Below are 26,267 nucleotides of genomic sequence, written 5' to 3' on the forward strand. Positions count from 1 at the left end.
ACCATTTTTTTGTAGATTTCAAAATTTTTGCAAACTTTTGACCGGTAGTGTATATATATATATATATAGTTATATACAAATATATAAANTATATATATATATTTAACGCTGTCTGAAATTCGAGTAACCAGCAATAAATTACACAAAAATAGTGTTTTTATTACAATATAGCAATAAACTTGTAATCTGAACTTCTTAAAATTTATGGAGATACGGTCCTTTTTACAAAAATATAACTTCTTTGTCTGAATCTGTTTGCTATAACTATAAAAATATTCAAAAAAATCAAAAACAAATTTTGGAGCAAATTTTAATTGAAAGCAAGATTATTATTTAAAAATTTGTAAAAAATCCGTGAAAAGTTGCTCAAGATATGAGCATTTAAAATAGTTCTGTTAAACTGAGATTGTGTAGAAAAAATTAAAAAAAAATTTTCGTAGTTTGGAAGTGAGCATTTAGAAACTTATGAAAAAAGTCCGATTTAAATATCTTAAAAATTTAAAATTTTCTAGCAATTATCTAACAGTCTTTTGTACTCTTTTTTAGAGAAAAAAGATCTGAATAATTTATTAAAAATGATATAAGTATAGGGTAGGGGTTCATCCCCCATGAGAGTAAAATGTTTTATGTTTCTTCCTCAGCATAAAATTCGTATGCTTTTTTATTTATTTCTTTTTTTAGTGCCATCACATTTGGTTTACGGACGATTATTGTAAGATATTATCTTTGGTTATTACACTTTGTTGCATGATAGCATTCCGATTTCTTTCAAAATTTACAAAAAATACTTAGGAAATTGCTGAAACTTTTTTTAATTTTTCAATATATTAAATTTTTCTTAGTTACCAATTGCAATTTACGACAATGTAATGAAAAATATCGAAATTTTTGAGCATTTTCCGCGCATGCGCCGTCTGAAAGAACTACTTTAAATGCTCGTATCATGAGCGCTTTTTAACGAAATTTTTTCAAATTTTAAAATGATAATTTCATACTAATCAAAATTATCTTCAAAAATTTTGTTTAATTTTCTCGTATATTTTTAAAGTCTTAGCAAAAAAGGCTTAAGGGAAAAAAATGTGATTTTTATAATTATGCCCGAATCTCCATAAATATTTAAGCTAGTCTTATAAAATAATCCTCTAAGTATTTCTTGAAAAATTTTAAAATTGTCAAAAACGTAAAGTGTATATTCAATTATTGTAAGGCAGTATATATGCCAGCAATACCGAATTCCAATAACTAGTTGCAGCAAAAGATGGTTGCAAAAACTGCGGAACCTGTTTTATTAACTCATTGAGACTTTAAATAGTTTGGTTGATAGGCCCCTGGTGAACTTGGTTGATAGGAAGTTGTGCTCGTGTTCGTGAAAACGGAAATTCAAATCCCACCGTTCAAAGAGGACCTGTGCATTAAATGATGATTACTGCACTGTAAATTTGTGGACAAGTGTTCTTTTATTTTTGCGAAAATGTATTTTTCACAAAGTTTTCAGAGATCAAAACTGTAGATCCTCTGGAATTTTGAGAAAAACACATATATTTGCATCTGTTTTTAAGAAATAAATGAAGCACGGCACTCTGTATTATTTTACATCCGAATACTTCAACAATAACTACTGAGGCATAAATAAATCCAGTGAACCTTTACATCAAATGTCAAAAGTTATTCAAAAAACTTCAAAATACGACTATTTTCTATAGATTTTGACCGTGAAAATATACTTGTGCCAACAATAATCCAGAATTGCATATATTTCTATGTATACTTAATGAGTTGAACCTAAAAAAATCAACGTTAAGTGTGATGTACATTTTGAGTGACCTTAATATTGACCTAATAGTAGCAAGGAACTGAATTGTTGAACAACTTTCAGGCTCATTAATTGTTTTTGCCGAAATTAAATAAGCACTTAATTCGCTAAAATAGAAGCCGTAAGTATAGCTAAATTTAAATCAATTCACAGACCTATGGTTACAGACTCAACTTTTTTATAATATAGCTCTAGACTTTGGGGACCGTACCTGTGTAATTGAATACAGAAATATTAATGGAAAAACTGAAAATTTTTATAAAAATTATGATTTGGGTCCAGTATGAATATCTGAAGTTAACACTCTTTCTTCTTAGTATATTCTAAATAAAAGCTGCACTGAACTTTAGCCTCTATCTAGAATGTACTGAGAAGAAATAGCAAACGGGTTGTCTATTCATAGCTATTTCTTTGCTATCTATGCAAATAATCTAATGTTTCCAATGTACTTTTTTACACTAATTCGATTAAAATGGCACCATGTTAATCTATCTAACATCTAAGAAGTTGTTGTTTTTATATAGAAGCAATTCAAATTCCAATTCATACTTGTTTATGAATCTGGCATTGAGCTAAGTAGTTGTTGTTTTTATATAGAAGCAATTCAAATTTTAATTCATACATGTTTATGAATCTGGCATTGAGCTAAGAAGTTGCTGTTTTTATATCGAAGCAATTCAAATTCTAATTCATACATGTTTATGAATCTGGCATTCAGCTAAGAAGTTGTTGTTTTTATATAGAAGCAATTCAAATTCTAATTCATACATGTTTATGAATCTGAAATTGAGCTAAGAAGTTGTTGTTTTTATATAGAAGCAATTCAAATTCTAATTCATACATGTTTATGAATCTGTCATTGCAATCCAATCAAGTGAGGCATTGATTTCAATGTATTTAAGTAATCGAGAGGAATGGGTCAATTCATTAAAAATTTAAATTTATAAAAGATGTGTGTATAAAGAATCTAATAAGGTATTTATTTACATTAACATACTTAAAAATATATTCTATGTTATAATACTAGGCTTGAAATATCAACTATGCTAGAACACACTATGCTAGGAGAAGTAAATTCAATTTTTGGAGCATTTTGCTGAAAGCATTCGAGTAATTATTCATTTATTGATGTAAGTCGAAAGATAAAAACATATGTTACGTTTAAAGTGTCAAAATTCAAAAGATCCATTTCTCTTTTAAAATGAAATTTGGCCGATAATAGCTATATAGATTATATAGTTGTAAAAAGCTATAATCTATATTGGTCAAAATAATTATACTCTTTTACATCCAGTTTTCCAATTTTTTTAATGTCTTAAAATTATTTTTATATCTTCATAAGCTCATAACAAATTAATATAAACTTCATTCACATTCTCAACAAAATATGTTGTTTTTTCATTCATTATTAGCCATTTTGCCTTTATTTAGTGTAAAAAATGTGATTAAACAATTATATATGTGTTGCAGGTATTAATTCTATCCGTAATATTTTCTTCCCTCGTAACTCTCAGGATTGCAACCAATGATAAAAAAGAAAACTATCAAAAAGAGTTTTCTTTTGATAAAAATTTTTATCAAGTATTAACTAACTTTATTATATAAGAATAAATTTATGTAAAAATATTTTTCCAACCAATATCATAGATATTTAAGATTCATTCTTGAACAGAATCTAATCTGATACAAAAAGAAAGATGAAAAATCAGAAAAAAAGAACATTTTGCAGCTATAAATATTTATTAACAAAATCAATGCCTATTAATGTTTTTTTTAATATAAGAAGTATACATATTTTAGAGACCGTATTATTTCTATAAATCAATTAAACTGTCATAATATCAGAATTCATAAAGGTTTTCGACATTTTTTAATACGGGGAAAATAATATACCAATTGTCTAAACATACAAATAAGTAATTAAATCATTGGACATTTCAGATGTATTTATTCAGATTAAAGCTGCATCTTGTAACTGAATATGAATAATTAATTTTGTTTATTTATATCAAAAATATCCACTATTTTCAAAATTACGTCATCAGACTAATCCATCTCATGTATTTATCTTTTCCATAAAAGCCTCCTTTCACAGTATATATGTATCTAGTATTATACATCACTTCAATACCACTCGTTTTTTCAGCCGTTGCATAGTACATCACATACTCATAATCTATTAAATTCCTTATTTCTTTTGCTGCTCTTAGCACTTCTTTAGTATTTTCAAAGTCAGAAGTGAAGCATTTAGTCACTCCTTTTCTCGGATTGCAAGTACCTGTTGAAGATATGATGGACGCAAGGACGCCACTCTCACACAAGCTTTTCAACACCTCCCATCTGTGATCGATTTGATCCAAGTCACCGAAAGAATGCAATGTCCATCTGCCTCTCTTTTTCATTGTTTTTTCTGTGAATGTTATTCTGTGTGTTTCTGTAAAAAAAACACAAATTTGCAACAATTTAAGGAGAACATTTGTGTCTAAAAATGAAAGAAATATTAGACAATATATAATATTAGACAAAAATATAAGATAATTTATTAGGATTCAATTCTACTAACTAATATTGCAATTATGATCTGAAATAATAAATCTCTAATGAGAAGTTACAAATGCATTCATATTCAGTTATTAAAAACAGATCATTTCTATTCATAGTCCCTTCAATAATTAATGCATAAAAGTGCATAAGTTCAATTCAGTTTTAATGAAATTTAATTAAGTTTTAATTGTTAACTTAAGTTTTAACTACGTTTAATCAATTTTTAAGTTTAATTCAGTTTAAATTCAAATTTTCTCCCTATTTGATAGTTCTTTCAAAAATATAATAGAAGAAAATTTGGGACAGGGAACTGATTCATAACCAAATATGTAGAGTATCACCCCTGATAAATTCAAACTAATTAAATAAAATAAAAAAATCTACTGAGTTGTCGGAATTAAAGAATCAATCTATATGACAACCAATGAAGTTGGAAAACGTCATTGTATAAAATGCAAATTGTATACTTTTGTATTAATAAAGGAATACTTTTTGCAACGCTATGTGGTTGTGTATCCGGTGTGTATACTGTTTTCTATGTATTCCTTCTTATACTTCCAAAGGAAAAAGGTCATTTTATAGTACATTCTCACCCGATATTCCCTTCAAGACTAATATTTTTTACTCAGCAGAATAATTCATTTTCAGATGAATTCTTGCGGGTGTTTCCTACATTGATATTCTTTTATAGAAATAAGCATTACTTGGTATAAGTTGGTCGTTAATTTATAGAATACTGTTGATTTCAACATCGAAAATAATAATAGTAACTGAATTAGCTGGTCTGAAGTAAAGTTTGCGTTCCATAAAAATACATATATTCAATGAAAAAATTTCGTCGTAAATTTGGTAATACCTTTTTTCAAAAGAACGAAAAGAAAGCGTTAAAAAATAATGCAAGGCTTCTTTCTTTAAATTACTCGGCAAATACTGTACCCTAATTTTCAAACTACTGTAGGCCTGTTTTCCATATTTAAGAAAAATAATTATAAAAAAATAAGCTTGCCTGAAGTAAAAGTTGTTTCATCGAGAAATTGATTTATTGAATTAAGACAATATCATTTTTCTTTAGTTGCGTTAACTTAGTAATATCGTAAGAAGAAAATAAAGAAACGAAGAAAAAATTAGCAATGTTTCATTTTCTATGATATACATGAATTAAATCATGCTATCATGCTTTATCTAAAGAGTTTTTGTCCTCGTGTAGAATATTTAGGCCTAAGAAACATTAAAAGCATTTCGTATTGCCGCATAACATATATGTTATACGACTGTATATCTTTAAACTCTCAAATCTGGACAGCTTTTCTTGTAAATAAGTTATGCAACAAAATAGTTTCAGCGCTAATTAAATCTCGCTTCTGAGAAAAAAAGAATTTATGTTTTTTTTTCCTTTCTTTCTATTTTTTTTATGGAAAAATTTAACTTTTTTATGGAAGTATCAATTCAAGTTTGTCATTTTTTTTATTGAAAATAATTTAAATTTTTTATCCTATATTGTGTATTACGTATCCTACGAATGTTATTTCGTATCCTACTAAATGAATACTACATACTTTTATTCCAACAAAAATACTATTAAGAAAATTAAATAAACTTAAATTAAATGTATTGTACAATTATTAGAGGGAAGAGGGCGACGTTCTCTATTCGCCAACTTCAATATTCGGGCTGTGACTTTAGGATCCCAACACACTTTTCTCGCTTACTAAAATCTTTACGAAAAAGCACTATCAGCAATGACAAAAGCACTTCACTGGAGAAAAAAAAATTAAAGTTCAATTTTTTTCATCTATAGCTATTTTAAAAGGCGCAGAACAAATTGATAATATTAAGAATTCAGTGATATCATTTGCGGAAAACTTCCTAACAATCAGAAAAGAAAATTCTGCCACGATTTTGACAAGAACGGAAGAATATACATGGTTGGTTGCCTGATTATTTACCTGAGTTTACTGCTATTAATATTGACTCCGGAGCCATGTAATTTTCAGACCAACCCAGAAGACAAGAAAACTCTTGGATGAAGCATTGCGTCAAACAAGTCTTTCTTGGAAACCTTTTTGTGGTGATCCTCACCCGTATTCGGGTTCATGGAGAGGAAAACCACGAAAACATCGCTTGGTTAGCCCGAAGGCTAGAGGATTCTAACCCATGATCCGTCTACCAGCACTGTGATCCTTATGATACAATATGATCGGTTAAAGTCGGGAGCAGAATGTGTATCAACCAAACACTGCTGGGATTCAAACCTGGGTTACCTCATTGAGACGCAAACGCTCTATTACCTGAGCCACCACGGATCAGAATATATATGTTAGACAATAATAAGTATTAGGACAAAATGTGTCTTTCCCTAGTTAAATAATGATTGTTTTCTTCAATCAATATAAATTCCGTAATCACGCGTCATCGTAGTGCTCATTGATTTCTTTTCACTCAATTTTTGAGAAAAATATAGTTTATAACGCCAATTATTTTCATTACTTTAAAAATGTCATGGTTGCTTTAGTCTAGACAGAACGTCATTTTCGGTTTGGTGCTATTGAACTCTAGATTTAATATACTCCTGCGTTTGCAGCTACTTATGCCCTTTTCTGAGTTCACCCGATTTATTTCAAAGGAGGAAAATAGTGAAATTATTCCCTTAAGAAATTACCATTTACGCTCAGCAGCCACAAATGTGGACACTATTTGCTTCTCTGAATTCTTATTGTTTCTCTAATTTTTTTAAACTATTAATTAAAAAATGAATAAATCGTCTACGAAAGTAAATCATACTTTTTCTCACCATATAAAATTATCTTAGAAAAGTTTAACTTACTTTGCAGATTAGTAATTTAATACTATTTTAAACTTATTTAAATACCATTGTTTAGATTAACAGTAATAGAGGATTGAAATTGTGATGGCATGTCTTTGGATTATCCTCAAGTATGTTTTTCCAAACCATCGCCAATAGCCAATTGTGCAGCTCTGGAGAGACGTAAATAAAATATTTAACAAGCCAACAGTTTGAGATTACTCGAAAATTTTCAGTTTGATAACCTCAGTTTAATTAAATAAACACTTTTAACTTTTTTCCCATGTCTAAATGACTGCAAAAGGCTAAACTAAATCAGTAGCTTAACTGTTACGCAATTGGGTGGACTCAACATCTTGAAATAGAAGTATTAGCTGATTTGAATCCCACCGTAACCCTGTGTGCCTCCATTTATTTGTATTTATTTATTTATACAACAACTTATAGTACAAAAACTTCTTAAAGCAAGAAATCTATTATAGTAATTAATTATACCATCAAATAATTTACCATCTCTTAGTCTTCCTTCTTCTTTTTTCCCACAAGCTCCGATAAATGTAGTAAAAGGCTTCCAAAGTATCGTTGAAGGCTTTAAATCATCCATTTCTGAAAAGAAAAGATTCATATATCAAATTTAACACGTGATTTTAAGCAATAGGGAAAAAAACGCTAAAACGCTTGATAAAATATGCATGTATTAACTATTGAATATATAATGCATATAAATAAAGAACATATAATGTATATAAATAATTAATAAATAATACTGCAATCGATTACGAGTTATTATTTAATAATTTATAAAAACCACAAGTCGATCGAAGTAATTGATCTGTGATAAGAGATTAGCAGAAACCATACTAGAGGGCGTCATTGGACAATGCCAACTGAACCACAATTTTAAACTTATTAATTACATTTGTAATTTTACTCGTCATGAAAATACTTGCGGCAAAAGGCAAACACCTACACTTTTTTTTGTATAGTATCACGTCTTTGTCTTGCATACAATATGTCTTAAATTTATTTTTTTGTTACTTACAAGGGGTAAGTAACAAAAAAATAAATTTAAGACAGATTAATTATTATTAAGACGGTTAATTATTTCGTATTTCGAATAGTTTTTTCTTCAAAGACGATAAGCATTTACGACTAGTTAAATGGATCTCTAGTGTTAAATTTGATATAAATCAGGATTAAATTTGAGAAAAAAAATAGAATGACCACTTATCAGTTAATAAAAATAATTAATTAAAAATAACAGCGTTTTTGATAGAAAATGCAATTAATCATCTTAAATACTGAAATATTTGTTTTACTTTCAATGCTAGAAAGAAATATCCTTAACTGATAAAGAAACAGGCACCACCAATAATAAATATACTGAATTCAAAAGTATTGGGCCATTACACTGTTTTATCCCTCACATTACGTATGAAGTTAAAAACATTTTGAAAATATGTATCTATTTCTGAAATATCTTATTTTTAAATGTCGAAAGATAAGAATTGTAATAACCTATGCAAAATTATAATTTCTGACAGTAACATTGCACCGCGAAAAAAAAATTTGGTCTAAACTACCAGAATGTGTTACAATTTATGGTACTTCTGGTTTTACTCTGTAAAAAATTCCAGATCAAATTATGGTATAATGTACCAGCACGCAGGGTGCCGCTTAAAAAACCCATTTTTACCGGAACGTGCTACGGAACTGAAAGTCTAATATACCGTAATTTTTACTGTAATAATTACTGCAAAATCATTGAATCATTATAAATAAATAAATATTACAGTAAAATATTTTACGGTAAAAACAGATTTCACGGAAGATGCACCTGAAGTGTCGATATGGCTACCGACCGTAATACCGTACTTTAATACAGTCATTTGATCTGGACTTTTTTACGGCATATGGAACACCGAAATCACTGCTACTTTTATCAAAGCGCTTTAGTAATAATTTTAGTAAAATTAACAATAAAATGTGATTTTAAATTATGTAATAAAATTCGATTATTTTATCATGGTACCTTAGAACATTGCATAAAAACCATTTATTTAGTTTAATTAATATTTTTTAGTTTTGTACTGTTTATTAAATAGGGAGTAATAAGGACTATAATTTTGAAAATCAGAATTTTCTGAAAGCCGTTAGAATATGAACGGAAAAAATAACCAAATAGATTATTTAAATACCATATATTTTGGTTTATATTGCCAGAATTATACTTTCATTTACCTTGCATGTCAGTACCATAAAGTACGGTAATTTTACTTGAATTTTTTTCTCCGTGTGACCTTTTCCTAATGTTGTAAGAATTTAAACTCAACTATTACGAGTACAATTTTTTTAGGATTTTTTGTTTCAAATTTGTTCCTATAAGCATTATATTTTACGAGAAATCAGATTGTAACAGAAATGTTTCAGTCACTCAGAAATTAAATGGTCCAATAGGTTAGAATATCGTAACGACGAATAGAAAAAGTAATTTTTGGAGAAATTTTTTCTACATAATACTCTAATAAGTGTACATGAAATTACATTAAATTTTGTATGCAATGCATTAAATTTTGTATGCAATAGGAGGCACTTCATATAGTAATAAACACAGTAGCACACATACATATACAATTATGTTTGCTTATATTCACCTTTTTTGTAGAACTCTCCGTTCACTGTGTGCTCATACAAGTGCATTTCCTTTTTCTCCAATTCTCCATTTAATCCCGTAGATAATTTAGAAGCCTTATAATACATTGACAATTTATAGTCTACTAATTTTCTGATTTCATCTGCTGTGTATTTGACCTCTTTTTGATTGTTGGGATCAGTAGTGTAGCAAACAGTTACATAAAAAGGATCAGAACAGGCTACGGTGGATGATTTAATTGCAGCTAGAGTTCCATTATTGCATAAATTTTGCAACACAACCCATCTTTGATCCAATTCTCTCAGATCGTTATGAGCAAACAATAACCATTTACCTCCTTTCTGTTTTAATTCATCATCACTTTTAGAAGCTGGAGAATAAAATAAAAAATTCTTGTTTTCAGTTTTCGAGGGAAGATTATCATCAAACATTCCTATAAAGAAAAAAAATTTAAAAGTATCAGCTGTATTAATTAATCGAATATAGATAAATAATCTCTTTCCATATAAATTATTAATAAAAAATGCTATAAAGAAAATATAATAAGTTTTCAGCATTTACAATAATTAAGAAATCACAAGCATTATAAATATATTTTGAGTGTACTTTTTACAATTTATATTTACTTTATGAAAAAATTGCCTTCAAATAAACTAAGGAAAATTGCGTTATTGTTAAAATTTCTGTTGTTGAATTCTATTATATTTCTTCTTATTACTATTTCTATTATTATATAATTTCTATTTCTATTGCACTCTCCAACTCTCTCAGATCGTTATGAGTAAACAAAAACCATTTACTTCCTTTCTGTTTTAATTCATCATCACCTATAGAATTCTCAGAATAAAGTAAAGATTTCTTGTCTTCAGTTTTCGAAAGCCGATCATCCTCAAACATTCCTATTTCTAAAAAAAATGTTAAAGTATCAGCCGTATTGATAAATCGAATGTATATGAATACTCTCTTTGCATATATATTATCATTAAAAAAAAGATTATATTTTAAGTTTCTACATGCACAATATTTTAAAAATCACAAGCATAAAAAATATTTTTTAAGAGTATTTTTAGAAATCTAATTCGACTGTATAAAAATATTTTTTTCCAAAGAAAAACAAAAGAAAAGTTATATTACTGCTAAACTTTCTGATAGAATATTTCATAGAGAGAAAAATTAATGAAAAATTTAAAGCTATAAAAAAGCAATGTCAAATAACATGAGTAAAAATAATTAATTGCTTAACAACCATTTCTATTTTGAGTTGATCAGACTTGAATGTTCTCCTTAAGCGTAATTAAAAAAAAAGTTAACTAAGCAGGAAGTGTTATAAATCTGCTCTAAAGACAACAGACATTTTTTTACGTTGTTCAAATTAAAATAAAAATACGTTGATAAAATTGAAATAATAAAAAAAATATCAAAACAAAATATTTAACAAAACAGATAAATAGATTCAAAGCTATTCAAAATATTTATGTGAAACTCCAATTTAAACTCCTTTTTGCGTAAACAACCTCATGTTGCAATCAAAGTGAACTAAAGATGATGCAATGATTTACTTTTAGAGACGAAAATTAAATTAGAAACAAAGAGTTATTTTAGAAACTTAGATCTCATACAAAACTCTTCTCATCTTTCACCGCTAACTAATTTTTATGATATAAAATTAAATGGAAACTTAAACAAAAACCATAATTCTTTATTTAAAATAGCTTTATTATTCATAATTGGTAAATTAGTTTTTCCACATAATTAATCACTTGGACTTAATTTTACAGGCGTTAAATTTTATTCTTAAATGCGTCTTTTCATGACGCCAACAGAATTGGCATTTCCGCCCCAAGAAAATGCCACATGACTAAAAATAAAATCGAATGCGAAAAAACATGTACCTTTCATAACAATTTTGATGTTACTGGATGTAACCTCTAAGAACGACCAACCTCCGTCTATGGCCATTTTACTGTGGAACGGAAAGTGGTACCTCCCGAGACTTGTGTATATATATATATATATATANTTGTTTAAGCTGATATATTCTTTCACAACAAGTGTAATAACAAACTATATAACTCTAAAAATGAAAATTGCCTGGTCAAGACAATGCCTTGAACACAAATTGCCGTTTAAAATATTTTTTGCCCCATGTACACTATAACGAGGTTTTCAGATTATACTTATGCAATTTTGACAACTTGACAACATTTAATAAATGCAGTTATAAATACTTCCACCAAATATGTAATATCTAGTTGTCTTTTTGCATAAACCATAGTCAAAATCGAAAACTTTTAAGAATATTGATGATTTTAAAAAATAATTCTTATTCATTGATTATGCATTGATATCTGCCTGACCTAGTGTCTAAGAAACATACAAATATGGTTAAAAAGAGGCATTGAAATTACTCTCCATATAGACATGTGAAGAACCTAGGAAAAGAAATTAGCACTAGGTTCTGGGAAAGATCTTAGTTTAAAGGAGTTTTATTTTATTTTACTTTTAATGGATCAATTTTAGTTTTGTCTTTATCCTCTATATTAGAGACAATGTATACAATTCTTAGGTATTGTATACAATGCCAATGGATTGTATACAATGCTTGTAGTTAGTTTTGTTTTGCTTTTTTTTACACCGATCATAAATTTATATGAAGGAAATTACGCATTTGTTATAAAAGATTATAGTTTGAGGAAATCATTTGATATTTTGAATTATTGTATATAAATGATCAATCAAATAAATGATCAAATGATATTTTGAATTATTGTATATAAATTTATCACCATATTTTTATCTCTGTCCCTTCTATATTTGGAAGTCTCTGAAAATATTGCATGTTAAAATTTCAGTTCAATCCTTTATTCCAAATTATCAATTTTTATTTATTGACATTAAAATCTTCTTAGAACATCGTCATATTCTTTTTCCTTTTTCAAACCTTTTTCGGTTATATTTCATGTTTTTTTACTCATTTTGCCATGAAAAGAAATAAAATTTTAAAGAAAATATTAATTTTTATACTTTGCATAATTTTAACCGATCATAAATTTATATGAAGGAAATTACGCATTTGTTATAAAAGATTATAGTTTGAGGAAATCATTTGATATTTTGAATTATTGTATATAAATAATCAATCAAATAAATGATCAAATGATATTTTGAATTATTGTATATAAATTTATCACCATATTTTTATATCTGTCCCTTCTATATTTGGAAGTCTCTGAAAATATTGCATGTTAAAATTTCAGTTCAATCCTTTATTCTAAATTATCCATTTTTATTTATTGACAATGAAAAAGGAAAATGAATATGACGATTTTCTAAGAAGATGTTAAATTTTTTTCGGTTATATTTCATGATTTTTTCTTCATTTTGTCCAGAAAGGAAATAAAATTTCAAAAAAAATATTAATTTTTATGCCTTACATATTATTAACCGATCGTACATTATATGAAGTAAATTACTCATTTATTATAAAAGATTATAGTTTGAGGAAATCATTTGATCTTTTGAGGTAATGTATATAAATGATAGGTATAATCCTGTGTTAACTGTTTTAAATTCAAGAACAAAATAATAATCGTGATTCTCTAAGAATTCCAGATGCCCCTCTATTTTTGAAAGATTTAAAAGTTAAATAAATAAGTAATAAGAAAAAAATTATTGCAATAAAAAATTCCAGACCAAACAATTTTATTACATTATTTATTACATTTTATGTATGTAGATTTCGCAGTTTAATCACAAATCTGTAGATTTTATCTGCAGAATCTGCAGAAGCAAATCTGAAGAAGCACTACTCGAATTTATATAATGCTTTAAATTTTCTAAATTAGTATGTGAGAAAATTATTCATGGTATAATTTTTGCACCATATGCGTTGTAAAAAGTTTTATACAAAATACTTCTGTACAGTGCAAAAAATAAAAAAAAATAATGAATGGATCACCATGAATATCTTTTATCTAATGATATCCTCTACCTTTTTCCGACTGATTCGAATATTATCATCGTCTACCCACTGTATTTTGGGAAGCATAAATCTGAATCTGCCGAAAAAAATTTATGTTTATTTAGAGAGAGCACGATTTTGTGTCTTTTTTTTAAAAGTAAAATATCATGTGATCTAATTAATTAGATTGTAAATTTACCTCTTATACTATTAAGATTGAGTCCTAAAGAGCGAAAATCCGATCACTAGATCAAAGTTATTCAAAGTGATCCATTTTTATCCTGAACACTGTACATCATTTCAACTTAACTTGGCATCATTGTTTAAGCTGATATATTCTTTCACAACAAGTGTAATAACAAACTATATAACTCTAAAAATGAAAATTGCCTGGTCAAGACAATGCCTTGAACACAAATTGCCGTTTAAAATATTTTTTGCCCCATGTACACTATAACGAGGTTTTCAGATTATACTTATGCAATTTTGACAACTTGACAACATTTAATAAATGCAGTTATAAATACTTCCACCAAATATGTAATATCTAGTTGTCTTTTTGCATAAACCATAGTCAAAATCGAAAACTTTTAAGAATATTGATGATTTTAAAAAATAATTCTTATTCATTGATTATGCATTGATATCTGCCTGACCTAGTGTCTAAGAAACATACAAATATGGTTAAAAAGAGGCATTGAAATTACTCTCCATATAGACATGTGAAGAGCCTAGGAAAAGAAATTAGCACTAGGTTCTGGGAAAGATCTTAGTTTAAAGGAGTTTTATTTTATTTTACTTTTCTTTGATCAATTTTAGTTTTGTCTTTATCCTCTATATTAGAGACAATGTATACAATTCTTAGGTATTGTATACAATGCCAATGGATTGTATACAATGCTTGTAGTTAGTTTTGTTTTGCTTTTTTTTACTTAGAAAGGTATCATTTTTTAAGTAATCACCAAGTAGTATTAATATATGTATAGATATTAATACTACAGTGGATATCTGTAGACAAATGGTTGGTATTCCTTGGACTGATATTTTTTTTAAATAAAGGGTTATTTCCCGGTATGCACTTGCCTGGAATAACATACACTGATGCTTTCAAAAAGTTTTGATGTGATATATATAATTTCTAACATTTCCTGTCTATCATAAAAACTTCCGACATTGTATACAATGTCGGCACTTTTCATTTTAGATCGATCTAACATAAATTCAATTTTTCAAGTTTTGAAACTTCAAAAATGACGGTACTATATGATTTCTGTTTGAGTTTAGTCAAACTATAAGACAAGTACATCTAATAATATACTAATAATTTAACTCCCGGAAGAAAATTAATTTATAAGAAAATACTTGTCTATTTACAAAGAAAATATGTTTTTATGTCAAACTGCATATTAACAGTTTAACACTAATCTAATGAGATGTAATAAATTTCCTTGCCTCATTTAATGAGCTACATAATATGTAAAACTTTGATCAAAACATCGAAAATTATTATTATTATTATTATTTCATTTCGTCATCTAAAGCTATCATATTTACACTTAACATTTTCTTTCTATTTAAAAAGTGAATACATTTTATTTTAAGTGAATTTAAAACCTTCTTCCTAAAATCCAGGGTCAAATGAATATCCCCAAAATCTAAGTGAACAATACCTTCTGTAAAGCTTCGTGAAAGTAATGCCTGAAAACAATGTTAAGGGTAAAATTTTAAACTATACCTTCACAAACAAAAATGGGGCAAAGAATAATTCTAGTTGTTGTTTTTGTTGCTTATCTCCTATTTGATCTGACAGAGTCAGACCAGACCTAAAAATCCCTTGACATTCAGAAAATCATATGTAAGAAGAGAAGGTGAATGTCTTTCCTAACATATGAGTCCCAAACAGTTCAATATGCGTTCAAGTGAAGCCTGGTGTTTTTGGATGTTGGGGCAAAGTGGTATATTTTTATACCCTCCGAAAAACATAAACTCTTTAAGTTGCTGGTGAGGTACAGATTTGGTGGTACAGATGGGGGTACAGATTTCCCAATTATAAGAAAGGTCAAAACTAGGCCTACCAATGGTGGGTAGAAGGTATCAACCAATACTTCTTAATTTGAGATTGTTTCTTTAAGAAAAGATGTTAGCTCTGAAAAAGAAGCAAGGGAGGGATAGCAGTTTGTCCTGCAAGACTATCTGCCAAGTCATAACGAAGTAAATTCACGTAGGATGAAATCCATTGTATATGTATATCATGCTGAGAAGAACAGAATTTTAATTTATGCATGATGGAGATTCTAGTCTCGCCCCCAATGTGGATCCATACATTATGATGTTGCATTGAACTGCGACCATCAGTCAGTATCCAAAGGTTATAGTAATTGTTTTTTCAGGGAATAGTCTCAATACTCTTATCTATTGCAAGAAGTTTGCTTTTGAGAACAGAACAGAAGTCTGGATCACGTTGACATTGATATAATATGTATCTTAGGAGTTTTAAGGAAAATTCCTCTCCCTGCCTGAATACCAATTTTACTATCGTCGGTATACATTTTGATGTCCTGTTTGGGGATTTTATTAGTAACTTCCAAGGGCAATTGTCCAAGTTGTTATGGCAGGAAATCATTTTTATAAACAGAATAATTCTTAAAGCTAGTTTACTTAAATTTAAATCAATTTTTTTTACTTATCTCTCCACTTTAGTTTTGGATTGCAAAATGATAATATTAAATGTATGGAATTAAATTATTTTAAAATAATTTCTAATTTTGATATGGGGAATCACCTTTATTGTTTTCGCCGTACTTAAAGTCATGATAAAGAGACGTAGTTGATAATTTACTTTAGGTTCTCTTTTTATTTCGTAAAGCTATAAATTTTATCAACATTTATCACATAATGCATTCAAAAATATTACTTTCTTATGTTGGATGTTGACTTGACTGAAATTGAACAAATTCGCTAAATAAAAAATAAGAACACCTAAAATCCTCTCCATGTAATATTTTAAAGTTTATAAAATTATTCTTAATATAGAAAGAAATAAACTATATTTATAAATATTCTAATGATTGAATTAGAAAACGTTTCTGATTGTACACATTTTTTTCATGTTTGGTGTAAATTCTAACTCTAATAATTTTTTAAACTTAAAAGCTTTCACCTTTTTATTTTTTTACATCTGGTCCCATTTTTAGTAGTTTATTGAGGGGTAGTGAAAAGTGTTTCAAATCAACATTTCATTCCTCGTCAAACACTCGATTTTCGTCCTTTCAACAAAGTCGTTAAAATTTTAATAATAACTCTTCTTTTTGATCTTTTCAAAAACGAAACACTTTAAAATGCATTGCATCTTCATAAAGTCGGAAGCAAATACACTAACAAATGCATCAACTTGAACAATAACAATTTTAGTTCTAAATTTCAGAAATCTAAGAATTTGAGCTCGAGAGCATATACACTGTCGAGAATTTTACATTACGATCAGTGCATACAAAACAGAAATATTGTGTAGGACAAACAATAATTTAAAGTACACCTATCTTCAAAATACACTGTTAAAATTTTCAGTCTAAAATCACGGTAAAATAACCGGAAACAGTGTATACATCCAATTAACAGTAAAGTCTGAGGTAAAGAACATTTTTTAACGGTTTTAAAACCGTTTACAAGTAATATGGTTACAAAACTATGCGATTTTTAAGCTATTTACAACTAGTNTTTACAAACAATCAATGGTGTTGACCTGACTGAAATTGAACAAATTCGTTAAATAAAAAATCAGAACACCTAAAATCCTCTCCACGTAATATTTTTAAAGTTTATAAAATTATTCTTAATATACAAAGAAATAAACTATATTTATAAATATTCTAATGATTAAATTAGAAAATATTTCTGATTGTACATATTTTTTTCATGTCTGGTGTAAATTCTAATACTAATAATTTTTTAAACTTAAAAGTTTTCACCTTTTTATTTTTTTACATCTGATCTCATTTTTAGTAGTTTATTGAGGGGTAGTGGAAAGTGTTTCAAATCAACATTTCATTCCTCATCAAACACTCGATTCTCGTCCTTTCAACAAAGTCGTTAGAACTTTTATAATAATTCTTCTTTCTGATATTTTCAAAAACGAAACACTTTAAAATGCATTGCATCTTCATTAAGTCGGAAGCAAATACACTAACAAATGCATCAACTTGAACAATAACAATTTTAGTTCTAAATTTCAGAAATCTAAGAATTTGAGCTCGAGATCATTATACACTGTTAAAATTTTCAGTCTAAAATTACGGTAAAATAACCGGAAACAGTCTATACGTCCAATTAACAGTAAAGTCTGAGGTAAAGAACATTTTTTAACGGTTTTAAAACTGTTTACAAGTAGTATGGTTACAAAACTATGCGATTTTTAAGCTATTTACAACTAGCAAATTTCCGAAGAAGTAAAAAATAAATTTTACTTATCTGTCGGTCTTCAGACTAACAGATTAGCCCTCTGGTCTATAAGATGTGTACCTAGCCGCAATTAAATAAGCTGCTTCAATTATAGGTGTTCTTCATTAGGTTGGTGCGATTTTGGTTGTTTAAACGTATGAAGTGAGAGCAGTAAATAAACGATTTTTCCCACAGTTAACAGTTTAAATACTATCTTATTTATGATTATTTGACTAGTATGTTTTAATATGCTAATATAACAATGAAATAAACCAAAACCAATTTTTCCAAGAAATTTCTATCAATGTACAAATATGGGAAAATTCAGTTCCATAGTTTGTTGATTTGTTACATAGCCAATAAAGAATATACGGTTTTTCTATCTAAAAAGACATCTCTCGAATATTACATCCTAGTTATTGACTGACTTGAGTTTAAGTCTTTAAAAAAATTATTGAATGGATTTAATAATAGTTACTATATTCTACAGCAAATATTTTTCTGCAATTTACTAAGTGACAAAAGACATTTATGACATTATTAAGGACATATTATTATGAGGTATAAAAAAATCATAATTTGGATCCTCGTCATTAATTTTCTTCAAAGAAAAATATTTACGAACTATTATTTTATTACTTTTGAAAACACTTTGGGTATGTACATATATATGTATTAAAAGTGTGGTTTGGATAAAAAAAAAAACGTTGTCACACTTTAATTCTTTCAAAACGTAGTTAACCTTTAATTACGCCACTCTTAAATGCTAGTTAAACTTTAATCATATTACTAATCATTATTGGAAAGGAAATTTCAAATATATACTAACTCTATTTTCTTTCCATTACTACTTTCCCAAAAGTTATTTCATTTTTGTTTTAAGAAGATTTTCCGAAAGTTTTAATGCTGAAAATTAATTTTGTTAACTTAAAACAATTAAGAAGCATTTTGGGTCAAATAGTTCATTAAATTAAAGATATCGATGCCATATTTTGATAATTTTGTTCCAAAATGAAGAAACTTAAATAACTGATAGAACTGAATGTTTAACTGCTATCATTTATAGTATTTGCTGTTCGAAACATTGAAACATTTGAGTAGATTTGCTCTCACTTAAATATTCCTTGAACTGTATAATAAACTTGATTCTAAATATTTTTTACATTAATAAGACGCATAAAATGGTGAAAAATATTTATACAGTTTTAAATTAAAACTTATAAAAAGAGATTAGAAAGCGTGGAATTGGGTGTTCCTTGGTACATTGTAAATTCGTAAAGAAAACTAAGAAATCACTAAAACTGAGATATTTTAATTTCAATGAATGGAGATAAAAAAATGATGGAGTAAAGGAAGATTTTATATACAATGAAAACTCCAATGTACTAAGCGCTAAAAAAGCAGAACACCCTGAATAACTTTTGATCTAATGATTGGATCCTCGCGTTCTAGGCCTCAATTTTAATGGTTCCAGAGGATGACCTCAAATATGCTAATTAAGTGAAAATTATTTGAAGATTATTTGGATAATTATTTGAAATGAGATAAATTCTTATTAGAAGTCACCCAAAAGTAAGAAGTTTTGCCTTTATCGGTTATTTAAAATAGGCTATATTTAGGTATACACGTTCATTGTACAATAGCTTTATGAGCCTTTTACAGCTATCGTTTTTCCATAATTATAGCCAAAATTTTCAGTAATATTCTAGTCCTATCAAGGAACTGAATTATTGAACAACTTTCAAGCTCATTAATTGTTTCTGCCAAAATTAGATAAGCACGAAGAAAAAAGTCGTAAGTAAAGCAAAATTTTAATCAATTCACAGACCTATGGTTACTGATTGAACTTTTTTATAATATAGCTCTAAACTTTGGGGACCGTACCTGTGTAATTGAATACAGAAATACTAATGGAAAAACTGAAAATTGTTATAAAAATTATGATTTATGTCCATCTAAATATCTTAGGAATATCTGCTGTTCCCTGACATAGAACACTGCTCGATAGAACCAAATATAGACCCACTGAAAGACCTTCTGAGGGTTTTCTTTCATGAGGAACTTTTGGCCTCCAGTAGTAAGAAAAATCAGCATCCAGCACTTCTTAGACAGTTGGCACTGGAGACAGTCCACAACACCCCAAATGAAGCAGCACATATTTTCACGGATGGAAGTAAATTTGATAATGGCAACACTGGTAGTGGTGTTGTCATAAAAGACCAAGATGACGTTACAAAAATTAAAAGGCGTATCCCAAACCATTGTTCAGTTTTCAGATCAGGTTTCCATTGAGAGTACAGAGAATATCTGGATTTTCACGGATAGTAAGAGTTCAGTTCAATACCTGAGTAATTGGCAAAACATCAGTGACAGAATTTGCCTAAATATCATCGACAATTTGATGACTTACTCTTATCACATTGATATACATCTTCAGTGGATCCCCTCCCACGTGAACCTTCACTTTAATGATCTGGCCGATAAACTGGCCAAGGAGGGCTCCAATGATCCCATAAATAGTAGTGGCTTTCTAACATACAATGAAATCTATGCAAAAGTAAAGGCCGACAATAATAGGACTTGGAGGATTCCACCTCGTGAATGGTATCAACAAAATAGTCCTGGGGCTACCCTGGAGCTAAAAGGTGATAGGAAACTGCAGACAGCTATCACAAGACTAATCACTGGTCATACCCGCGGACTAACATTTGTTCAGGGTTAAAAGACGTTCCCTGTATGCCTACAATGTAGTGCTCACCAGGCTTCACCTGATCATTTGCTGGCCTGTATGGGACTGGAGAAAAATTTTATTTTGGAGGATCCGCAGATGGTGTTTGATTTTCTGTCGGTGAACAGTCTCCTGGACTTTATCTAGCCTTGTTCTGGGCCAAGAGGAATAAGTACCACTAAAAGGAATATCTAAAGTTAACACTCTTTCTTCTCAGCATATTCTAGATAAAGGCTGCGGTGAATGTTAGCCTCTATCTAGAACAGTGATTCCCAAAGTGGTCTATATCGACCCCCAAGGGTCGACGACAACTTGCAAGGGGTCCATGCCAAGTGAAAAAAAAATTGGGGGTCCATGAAATGAAAATAGGAGTCAGCGATAATGGATCCTATATAAGCAGGTCATGACTTTAATTTTGGCATTTCATGAGTGGAATAATCAACATACACTGATAGTACCTATTTACTTACACTATACTACCTTATAATATTAGGACATACATCTATCTATATTCTACATAATTTATAAAAGCAGCTATGACGTGAAATTTTTATTAAAATTTAAGTTATTAGGATTATTTTCTGATGTATGAAACTGAATTATAATAGACTAGCAGTTACCTGCAGCTCCGTACGCGTATGTTTTCATTTTCTCCCACGTGTAAGGTTTTATTTTGAAACAAAAAAGTATTTTTCCGTGGTAAAATGGTTTCCGCGGTAAAATTAATTTGATTTTTATTAATAAATGCATAAAATTACATCATAATTTTCACACTACACTTCACTGCAGTTAAAAATTTAAATCTTTTACTGTGAGTAGCACTATACCAGAAGTCAAAAATACATTTGATGTTTAAATTTACAAACAATCAATTTCAGGTAAGCAGGGGGTCTACCCAAAACTGAAAAACATGGCAAGGGGTCTATGAGACAGAAAAGTTCAGGATGTAGAATGTACCGAGAAGAAATAGCAAACAGGTTGTCTATTCGTAGCTATTTCTTTGCTATTTATGCTTGTAATCTAATGTTTCCAATATACTTTTTTACGCTAATTCAATTGAAATTGCACCATTCCAATCTATCTCATAGCCAAGTAGTTGTTGTTTTTATATAGAAGTAATTCAAATTCTAATTCATGCATGTTTATGAATCTGGCATTGCTATAGAATCAAGTGAGGCATTGATTCCAAAATATTTGTTAAGTAGGTAAATTCAAATAAGTACATTATTAGATTCTTTATACACGCATCTTTTATAACTTTTAAATTGTTAATGAGCTGAAATATTCCTCTCGATTACTTAAAAATTTCTTCTATGTTATAATACTATGCTTGAAATATCAACTATGCTAGAACACACTATGCTAGGAGAAGAAAATTCAGTTTTTGGAGCAAAGCGAGGAACTTATTGACTTGTGCCGAAATATAAAAACTTATCTTACATTTAAAGTGCCAAAATTCAAAAGATCAATTTCTCTTTTAAAATGAAATTTGGCCGATATTAGCTATATAGATTATATAGTTGTAAAAAGCTATAATCTATATTATTCAAATTAATTATACTCTTTTACATCCAGTTTTCTGGTTTTTTTAATGTCTTAAAACGATTTTTATTTCTTCATAAGCTCATAACAAATTGATATAGGTTTCATTCACATTCTCAACAAAATATGCTATTGTTTTATTCATTACTAGGCTTTTTTTCTCTTTATTTTGATTAAAAATGTGATTTAACAATTATGTATGTGTTACAGGTATTGATTCTATCCGCAATATTTTCTTCCCCCGTAACTATTAGGATTGCAACTAATGATAAAAAATAAAAAACGTTGTCCAACATAAAAAAGAGTTTGCTTTTGATAAAAACTTTCATCAAGTAATAATTAACTTTATCATATAAGAATAAATTTATGTAAAAATATTTTTCCGACCAATATTATAGATATTTCAGATTCATTCTTGAACAGAATCTAATCTTATACCAAAATAAGGAAGAAAAATCAGAAAAAAAAATTTGCAGACATAAATATTTATTAAAAAATCAATGGCTGTAATTTTTTTTATTATAAGAAGTATACACATCTTAACGACCATTTCAATTCTGTAAATCAATTAAACTGTCATAATATAAAAATTCATAGCGATCTTCAACAATTGTTTAATATAGTGAAAATAATACATTAATTGCCTAAACATACAAATAAGTATTTAAATCATTGAACATTTCAGATGTATTTATTCAGATTGAAACTGCATCTAATATCTGAATAAAAATAATTGTTTTTGTTTATTTATATCAAAAATACCTACTATTTTCAATATTACGTCATCAAACTAATCCATCTCATGTATTTATCTTTTCCATAAAAGCCTCCTTTCACAGTATACATGTATCTAGCATTATACATCACATCAATATCATCTTTTTTCGTTTTTCCAAAGGTTGTATAATACATAACATACTCATAATCTAATAAATTCCTTATTTCTTTTGCTGCTTTTTTCACTTCTTCAGTATTTTCAAAGTCAGAAGTGAAGCATCTAGTCACACCTTTTCTCGGATTACAAGCCACTGTTGAAGATACAATGGACGTAACTACGCCACTCTCACACAAGCTTTTCAACACCTCCAATCTGTGATCGATTTGTTTCACGTCACCGAAAGAATGCAATGTCCATCTGCCTCTCTTTTTCATTGTTTTTTCTGTGAATGTTATTCTGTGTGTTTCTGTAAAAAAAACACAAATTTGTAAACCATTTAAGCAGAACATTTGAGTCTAAAAAGTAATAAACTATTAGACAATAAATAACATTGGACGAAAATATAAGACAATTTGTTAGGATTCAATTATACTAACTAATATTGCCGTTATATAGGCGAAAATATGACTCTAATAAATTTCTAATGAGAAGTTACAAATGCATTCTTTTTCAGTTGTTAGAAACATATCCTTTTTATTCATAGTCCACTCAATAATGAATACATAAAATTGAGTAAATTGAATTCAGTTTTAATAAAATTTAATTAAGTTATAATTGTTGACTCAAGTTAAAACTAAGTTTAATCAATTTTTAAGTTTCATTCAGTTTTAAAGTTTTCTGTATTAATTGTAAAGTAAAATTTCCAATGACTTATTATTGTCAATAAAATTATTATAAAAGTAACAATTTACTTACCTTTTTGATATTTTAAATTTAAATTTTCCCTCTTGATATTTTAAATTTATATTTTCCCCTCTTATATTTTAAATTCAAATTTCCTCCCTAGTTGATAGTTCTTTCAAAAATATAATAGAAGAAAATTTGAGACAGGGATCTGATTCATAACCAAATATGTAGAGTATCACCCCTGATAAACTCAAACTAATTAAATAAAATAAAAAAATCTACTGAGTTGTCGGAATTAAAGAATCAATCTATATGACAACCAATGAAGATGGAAAACGTCATTGTATAAAATGCAAATTGTATACATTTGTATTAATAAAGGAATACTTTTTGTAATGCTATGTGGTTGTGTATCCGGTGTGTATACTGTTTTCTATGTATTCCTTCTTATACTTCCAAAGGAAAAAGGTCATTTTATAGTACATTCTTACCCGATATTCCCTTCAACACTAATATTTTTTACTCAGCAGAATAATTCATTTTCAGATGAATTCTTGCGGGTGTTTCCTACATTGATATTCTTTTATAGAAATAAGCATTACTTGATATAAGTTGGTCGTTAATTTTTAGAATACTGTTGATTTCAACATCGAAAATATTAATAGTAACTGAATTAGCTGGTTTGAAGTAAAGTTTGCATTCCATAAAAATACATATATTGAATGAAAAAATTTCGTCGTAAATTTAGTAATACCTTTTTTCAAAAGAAAGGAAAGAAAGCGTTAAAAAATAATGCAAGGCTTCTTTCTTTAAATTACGCGGCAAATACTGTACCCTAATTTTCAAGCTACTCTAGGTCTGTTTTCCATATTAAAAAATTAATTACTTCTGCTTCATCGAAAAATTGATTTATTGAATTAAGAAAATTTTATTTTTCTTTAGTTAACTTAGTAATATCGTAGAAAGAAAAAAAAATGGATGAAGAAATGAGCAATGTTTCATTTTCCATGATATACATAAACCAAATCATGCTATGATACTTTATCTGAAGAGTTTTTGTTCTTGTATAGAAATCTTAAGCCTAAGAACACCATACATTACAAGCATTTCATATTGTCGTTAGCATATATGTTATGCGACTGTATATCTTTAAACTCTCAACTTTGGACAGCTTATTTTTTGCAAATAATTTATGCAACAAAATATTTTCAGCTCTAAATATATCTCGGTTCTACAAAAAAAAAAGAATTTATGTTTTCTTTTTCTTTTTTAAAGAAAAATTGAGCTTTTTTATAGAACTATCAATTCAAGTTTCTCATTTATTTTTATGAATATAATTAAATCATTTATCCTTTGCTATGTATTATATATACTACGCATGTTATTTCGTATCTACTAAATAAATACTGCATCCTTTTATTCCAACAAAATATGTCAAGTATTATGAAAATAAAATTAATTTAAATTAAATGTATTTTACAATTATTAGAGGGAAGAGGGCGACGTTCTCTATTCGCCAACTTTATGTTGTGACTTTAGAATCCCAACACACTTTTCTGGTTTACTAAGATCTTTACGAAATAGCACTGCCAGCAATGATAAATGAACTTCACTGGAAAAAAAGAGAGATGTTCAATTTTTTTTCATTTGCAGCAATTTTTTAAAGGGAACAAAGCAAATTGATAATATTAACAATTCAGTGACATCATTTGTGGAAAACTTCCTAATAATCAGAAAAGTAAATTCTGCCACTATTTTGACAAGAACGGAGGAATTTACCTGGTTGCTTACCTGATTATTTACCTGAGTTTACGACTATTAATGTTGCCTCTGTAGCCTTGTAATTTTGAGATAAACCGAGAACACAAGGGAACTCTTGGGTGAAGCATTCTGTCAAACTAGCCTTCTTGGAGACCTTTTTGTGGAGAGCCTCATCCGCATTCGAGTTCAAGGAAAGGAAAATCTCGAAAACATTGCTCAGTTAGCCCGATGGCTAGAGGATTCTAACCCATGATCAAAAAACCACTGAGGAGTCAGCACTACAAAGCCGGGAGTATAATGCATATCAACCAAACACTGCTGGGATTCAAACCTGGGTTACCCCATTGGTCCGCATACGCTCTATTAACTGAGCCGCCAGGGCTCAGAACACGCACACACACACACACACACAAGATCCAAGCAGCAGGTGAGACACAGCATGTGATTAAGGTACAAACAGA

At 28.5% G+C, this 26,267-nt stretch overlaps 2 protein-coding genes across 4 annotated transcripts in view; both read right to left on the reverse strand.

Moving 5' to 3' along the window:
• Positions 1–3,534: 3,534 nt before the first annotated feature.
• On the reverse strand, positions 3,535–10,803 carry LOC107454000 (uncharacterized). Of its 3 annotated transcripts, none has more exons than XM_071178543.1 (4): positions 10,614–10,803; positions 10,148–10,246; positions 7,656–7,766; positions 3,535–4,247 (listed from the first exon to the last, which is right to left on the reverse strand). In XM_071178543.1, exons 1-4 carry the CDS (start codon positions 10,708–10,710, stop codon positions 3,847–3,849), a joined length of 708 nt encoding a protein of 235 aa, XP_071034644.1. In that variant the 5' UTR covers positions 10,711–10,803; the 3' UTR covers positions 3,535–3,846. The 3 variants fall into 3 exon arrangements, with proteins under 3 accessions (XP_071034644.1, XP_042904472.1, XP_042904473.1); XM_043048538.2 differs by having other exon boundaries at positions 9,815–10,246; positions 10,614–10,799; XM_043048539.2 differs by having other exon boundaries at positions 7,671–7,766; positions 9,815–10,246; positions 10,614–10,796.
• A 12,147-nt stretch (positions 10,804–22,950) lies between these two features.
• Positions 22,951–26,267, reverse strand: part of LOC107454005 (uncharacterized) — a 10,117-nt gene continuing 6,800 nt past the window's right edge. Inside the window, exon 4 of the mRNA XM_016071044.3 lies at positions 22,951–23,665. Coding sequence (XP_015926530.3) covers positions 23,259–23,665 — 407 coding nt within the window. The 3' untranslated portion in view covers positions 22,951–23,258. The remainder of the gene's footprint in view (positions 23,666–26,267) is intronic.

This window comes from Parasteatoda tepidariorum, chromosome 3, assembly GCF_043381705.1.
Source record: "Parasteatoda tepidariorum isolate YZ-2023 chromosome 3, CAS_Ptep_4.0, whole genome shotgun sequence".
NCBI classification, from domain to species: Eukaryota; Metazoa; Arthropoda; class Arachnida; order Araneae; family Theridiidae; genus Parasteatoda; species Parasteatoda tepidariorum.